Here is a 6,675-nt window from a genome sequence, read left to right on the forward strand (position 1 = left end):
GGCGGCACTTTCAACGGGAGGCAGGGAGTGTCCATACTGTACGTTAGTACTATTTATTATACTGTGGTTTGGTAGTAATCAATAATCATGGACCTCTACAGACTACCGACAACCAGAAATATCACCGATGTCGAAACACTTCGTCGAAAATGTTAAAGAGATCATTTTTTTTTTACAAAAACAGATTGTTAGGTCCGTTAGGTTGACTAAATAGGGTAACTAAATGTCTCAGATCACGTGTAATTGTCGAAAATATATGATCAGAGGCTTTCTTGTTTACCCAAGGTTTACTACTACTACTACTATTTACTACTACACTACTACTACTACTATTTTTCTGCTCGACGGAGCCGGAAAGCGACAACTTCGTTTGGCACAGCGGGCCGAAAGTTGACACTTTCCGACCGAGAAAAAAATCTTACAGGTGGATTGTTGAGTGATGATAACTGTTTTTTGACTCTGGCCGGCTCCGCCAAACGACACGCCTCCAGCAAGCAATGCCCTCGGTATTCGACTGTAAAAATAAAAACATATTATCAGCCCATCATTGGTGAATAACTTATTCAATGCCGAAACGTGAATCCGCGTCAGTCCGACTCGCACTTGGCCGGTTTTTACAAGTTTTTATTTACTTTCACCTGTCCCTTTGTCTGTCGGTCTGTAATCAAATCTTGCAAGTTAAATTTGATCCACTTCCCGGTTTCCGATTGAGCTGAAATTTTGAATGCATGTATAAATCGGATGACAATGCAATATTATGGTACCATCGAGCTGATCTGATGATGGAGACAGGAGGTGGCCATAGGAACTCTGTGATGAAACAACGCAATCTAATTGTGTTAGGGGTTTTTAGAATTGTCTCGATGAGTATTAGTTGTCTGTCGTAAGAAAAGTACAGTCAGCCATAGAAGCTTGTACCAAAAATGAAATTTTTGCCAAAAACTTATTTAATACTTACACGCTAGCCGCTCCTGCAGTTCTCGGGTCGGCGCTACGTCTAAAGCGGACTTGCCGTGGCAGTTTAGAAGTGTGGGGTCCGCGCCTTCGCTTAGCAGGAGCGAACACACCTGGAAACATAGAGTAAAATAACTATACAATAAAAAATTGCAAGGCCGCCAAGCTTAAGTGGGATTAGGCGGGACATATCTGTCGGATGTACCCGAACAGATGGGCCAAAATAGCGACCGAATGGGCACCACAGTTCACCCGAGGCAGAGGCAGACCAAAAACGAGATGGCTAAACGACCTGGACTCATTCTGTGGCGACTGGCGGGAGCATGCACAAAGCCGTGACGAGTGGCGGAAGACAGGGGAGGCCTTGGCCCAGCCGTGGGACACAATATAGGCTCCTAAAAAAAATCTACGCTAATCATAATATTTTAAACCAATATGTCAAAAATGCCTTCATCATTTTGGAAAAGAGCTGATACTCTTCAAACTGCTGGATCGATTTCTATGAAACATAGCTAAGAACCGGAGGAAAACTCGCTTACACGTAAAAACCGCATCGAAATCGGTCCATCCGTCATGGGCCGTTATTATGTTGTATATGAGGTATGGTAAATATTATTATTAATTTTATAATCGCGACAGGTTTAACCGGTTAACCCGGGTGTGAAATGGTGCAAGTGGGCGGGCTTGAGAATGCATATGATGATGATGCATTCCTGTTATCCCTCGTTAGGGACATAGGGCTCGCAGAAGAATTCTCAATTTGTCGCGATCTTGAGCGGCTGTTTCCAGCTCTTTCCAGCCGAGTCCAGTTAAGCCAGCCTCCTTCTCAACTGATCGCCTATACTTGAGAAAATTCGGACCATGGCACCGTGGCCCAGGTGGCCGTGTGGTCTAAGCATCTGCCGCGAATACAGAGCACGCTGGTTCGATTCCAGCCCCAGGGCCAAAAGATCCAGGGCAAGATATGGGTCGAAGTGTATCCATCCGCAAGGGCCCCCGAAAACAATAAGATATTAAGCCCCAGGGCCAGCCACTGGAGGCCGATTCCAGCCCCAGAGCCAGCCACTGGAGCCTTGGTCATTATTTCTTTCGTATATGACATCTACTTCTGTGTATCATACTTGAACGGTGTATATATCCATGGTGGCTAAAAAATAACTGCTTTCCCGTTGCCAGGGAGGTTTTGGGAAGATACTGAGCAACTTTTACTATGGGACCAACCCCGTAATCGCAAAAAAAAAATTATTCTCCCATAGAAAAAGGACCAGCCAAAATGTGTGAAACAGCCAAATTTTTTTTTCGCGATTTCGCGGTTGGTCCTATAGTAGAAGTTGCTCAGTATAATCCCAAAACCTCCCTGGCAACGGGAATGCAGTTATTTTTTAGTCACCGTGCAACACGAGATTAGGTTTACCTCTAGCCGCGCCTTGCTCGCGGCCTCATGTAGCGGTGTGAAGGCCCACAGATCTGTGGCGTTGACGTCGGCACCAGCGCGGACTAGCAGCTCCGTAACTTCATAGTGCCCGTACGAGCAGGCGTTGTGAAGGGGCACCAAGCCACTGGAACGGAAAATGGTTGTTGAATGGCATCAGATCTCGGACCAAGGAACCTCTGTTCTGACTTGTCAAGTGATAATGTTAAATTAATATAAAAAAAATTACGTAAAGCAGTACTTAATGCAGAGTTAGCCTAGACAGACTCTAGCTGTGTTTTATGATGGATAGAAACCAATAGTAAGGTATCATAGTATAATCATGTCGAATCTGTCTGCACAATTTAGGCTAGACTAGTTTAAAATTGGTTTGGTAAAATTCACAAAACTAAACCACCTTAGTTGATAAAAAATAAAAATAAAAAATAAAAATATTATAGGACATTTTTACACAAATTGACTAAGCCCCACGGTAAGTTGATCAATTGATTAAGTTAATTTAATTTAAAACAAGCAGAGACATCTGCAAACGATGCTATTAAGCTTAGAATACATTCAAAAGTGTAAAAATTACTGTCCTTGGGTGAGACTTGAACTCACGGCCTCTGGATTACAAAGACAGTAATTTTTCCACTATTAAATTTAGATTGATTAACTTATAATAAAAGATTAGTCAGCATCCTGCCATCTCTTAATATCTTTAACATTACACACACCAACAAGGCATTTATTGACGGATTTACAAAATACGATCCCTTTTAATATCAAGAATAATAAGAATAATTTCATTTATTCTTATTATTCTGCTTGCTGCTTGATGCACATAAATCACTCATTTCATCACATTCACTGATTCATTCATCCACTTTTTAGAATTCCGTACCCAAAGGGTAAAAACGGGATACCATTACTAAGACTGCTGTCCGTCTTTCTGTTACCAGGCTATAACTCATGAACCGTGTTGGCGCTATAATAACAAATACTAAAAATAAAATATAATAAATATTTAAGTGGGGCTCTCATACAACATCATACAACAAACGTGATTATTATTCCGTTTTTTGTGTAATGGTACGGAACCCTTCGTGCGCAAGTCCGACTCGCACTTGGCCGGTTTTTTTGCAATTAGTACAGTGTGTGTGTGAGTGCTACTCGTAAGTATACCGACATAAACTTACCCCTTGTCTTTAGCATGCGTGTCCGCCCCTCTCTGCAATAACAACCGTACCGCCCGTGCACGGTTATATCCAGCAGCTAAATGTAAGGGGGTAGAGCGGCGACCATCCCCAGCGTGCACGTTGACGTTCAGAGGGGTTAGAAGCGCCGCGAGCCGCTCGTCGGCGCCTGAACGCGCTGCTTCTAACACTTCTGCTGCGCAGTATTCACCTGCCATAATTAAAGAGACAAAATCAGTTTGGCCAGGCGTGGCTCACTCCGCGCTTTCGTCGCGTCGCTACAAGTACATGCTGCCCACACTAATTTTGGTGTCTAGCAGTAGTAGTTGCTACGCACCGCTACGGAACAGACGCCTGCTCGCGCTTGCGCCATCTAGCGGTCATATCCGTCGTAATCGACGCGTTTTGAGAGTGAACCTTCGGTACCCAGTACTATTATTCAGCAGTATTATTTATTCTGTGGTTTGGTGAATAAAATAGCTTCATATCATCATATATCACTGTCCTGGCCTATTTCGATCGATATGTTACACTACGAAGGCCGCAAAAATATCTAACACGATCTTATTTGTAGACCCATAAGAGCGTGTCACATATTTATGCGGCGTTCGAGAGTAACATATTATTGCAGGTGACTGTACTGATTATTGAGAGCGACGTTCGTGAGCTATCAGGTGGCAGACTTCTGCCCATTTAGCAATACTTACTATTAATTAGATTTGAGTCCCCGGAAAGGATATTGCATAGTTTTTATCAAAGAAATCACTCTTTAAGGGGTTAGAATTATTATGGAAGTAGGATAAAGTAGTATTGTGATTTTGTTCACATACAAAGATTTAGGTAAAATAGAGATGAAAATTTTTCGTCAAGAAGAGTTACAGCCAGAGATTAAACCAGTATATTTTGTGACTTAAAACTGACAATGTATAAAGGTTTCATATGTTCCCAGAAAAGATTTTACGATTATATAAACAGTAGAATTTTTTACTTTACCAGTAAGAACAGGCCTGGTGGCAGAATCTGCCAGATCCAAGGGCGTCTTTCCTTCCGTATTTCTGATGTTCGGGTCCGCACCATGTTGTAGTAGTGCTGAAATATAGTTATCAAGTATTACTATGATTTCCTTATACAATTTATAACATTTATAGGATTTATATTTATAGGATTTTGTAAATAAGTTGGCTTATTAATCGAAAAAAATTACATTAGGCTTAGAAGACTACTTATATTATTTACCTAAAGGGGCCTACCGTACAAAATTATAGCTAGGAAAGTTTGAATCTAATATTTTTAATTTCATTTATTCGATAATTTTATAACTCTATTGTTTTTTATTTTTGGATTCATTCCACTTTTAAGGAATTTATCTATTTAAGCACCATTGGAGTAACTTTGACAAGGGAGAGTAATTTTGAAGACATCCCAAAGCACCTTAGTGATTATTTTATGTCTGTGTATGTGAAAAACACAGATCACTTACCAATACAAACATCAACCTTCCCCTTGGCAGCTGCCTCGTGCAGTGGGGTATATCCCCAATTATCTCTGGCTGCCGGTGCCGCGCCAGCACTCAGCAGCGCCCGGACAACGTCAGCATGACCAAAGGAGCATGCATTGTGTAATGGTTGGAGCCCGCCGTCATCTCGGGCCTGTAGTGCTGCTCCAGCGCCTATTAGGAGCTCTACCACTTCTCGGCGACCATAACCTGAAACATTGTTCAGTGGAACTTCAGAAAAGGGTGAACAAACATTTTCTTGTTACTTGTTGCCATGGTTACTTTCTCTTGGGCCACTTAAAATGCTGGTCTTATGGTATTTAAAGTAATGAAACATGTTTTATGTGGCTAATAATAAGCCCGTCCCATAGTGGGTCATTTAACACTTTCTGTGCCGGGCGCTCTGTTTCCAGTATATAATGAACACACATACGTGTTCTTGGCAGTGAATGTGTTAATTGGCATATTAGTAAAACATAGTATAACATTTCTTCTAACAAATTATACTACTATTGTCTCCTGGCTGACGGAACAGAAATATAACAAAAAATTTTGTACAACCCAAATACTAAATATTTATCAAATTGTGAAATAGATTGGGTTTTAATTAAAATAAATTAACCAATACATGCCCAATGATATTTTAAGCATATGCTCTAACTCTACAACACAAAAGTTGATGCCTGACCACAAAAACATGTATACATAAACAAAACAACTACTATCAATCTATAAACACATTCTAGCATTCCCCAACCATATACCAACTTGAAATTTGTGTCAGATATTTCATAACAGCAAGCAGTTACCCTCAATTTACATCCCAACAATAGTTTCGGACCGCATAAAGCACTAAATTCAGTGCAATCACAACCGTAACTAATTATGCAATGGCCAAATTTAACGACTTCCTTACACCTCTCCTTTCACTTATGAATAAACTTGATATTTACGATAATAACACAAACAAACAACATATAATTTATGTGAATACCTGCAGCGAAGTGTAGCGGAGTAGATTTTCTACCAGCTGTGTCCCTGGCATTCACAGTTTGTGGAGTAATTAACTTTTTTACTCGCGCAGCATCACCAGTTTTGCAAGCTTCAAACAATTCGCGAAGTGGATCCGTGGGCGCGGGTAGAGCGTCCAGTGTCGAACCGAGTATCGAACGACGGCTCGACATTATGATTACACGTTGCACATTTAGTTATGCATTCACCGTCGTTTTACACTGCCATTTTCGCTAATTTATCGAAGAAAAACACGTATTTCGCTACAGCTGCCAAGTTCTTTGCTTATTTTTTTTTGACAACTACTTTTCAGTGTTGCTCTTTTATAGACTACATTACCCCGACTTAAAGACAGTGTTTATGGGAATCGTTCTTGAATAAAAAAATACTGTCGTGGATTTTTTTTAACACTACAAATAATTAATCTTATTGAGAGATGATTATAAATTTTCGAATTTAAATAATTTATAGATACGACTTAGCATAGTGGTAAATGAAATATACCTTAATTTTCCTCGAGATTAGAAGTTTTTTTAAGTATGGTATCATTTTACCATAAACTAGAAATACATATTTTTTCCTGAAAGAAAAAAAACGACCACAATCTT

At 40.3% G+C, this 6,675-nt stretch overlaps 2 protein-coding genes across 3 annotated transcripts in view; one reads left to right on the forward strand and one right to left on the reverse strand.

Moving 5' to 3' along the window:
• Positions 1–6,415, reverse strand: part of LOC134803420 (poly [ADP-ribose] polymerase tankyrase) — a 34,128-nt gene extending 27,713 nt beyond the window's left edge. Inside the window, exons 1-7 of the mRNA XM_063776240.1 lie at positions 6,051–6,415; positions 5,042–5,266; positions 4,555–4,650; positions 3,565–3,772; positions 2,369–2,513; positions 959–1,067; positions 423–514 (exon numbers count right to left, since the gene is read on the reverse strand). Coding sequence (XP_063632310.1) covers positions 423–514; positions 959–1,067; positions 2,369–2,513; positions 3,565–3,772; positions 4,555–4,650; positions 5,042–5,266; positions 6,051–6,240 — 1,065 coding nt within the window. The 5' untranslated portion in view covers positions 6,241–6,415. The remainder of the gene's footprint in view (positions 1–422; positions 515–958; positions 1,068–2,368; positions 2,514–3,564; positions 3,773–4,554; positions 4,651–5,041; positions 5,267–6,050) is intronic.
• The window catches only part of LOC134803249 (interleukin enhancer-binding factor 2 homolog), a 143,552-nt gene that overhangs the window by 71,444 nt on the left and 65,433 nt on the right, over positions 1–6,675 (forward strand). The gene's annotated exons all lie outside the window — the stretch shown is intronic.

This window comes from Cydia splendana, chromosome 26 (assembly GCF_910591565.1).
Source record: "Cydia splendana chromosome 26, ilCydSple1.2, whole genome shotgun sequence".
Lineage (NCBI taxonomy): Eukaryota > Metazoa > Arthropoda > Insecta > Lepidoptera > Tortricidae > Cydia > Cydia splendana.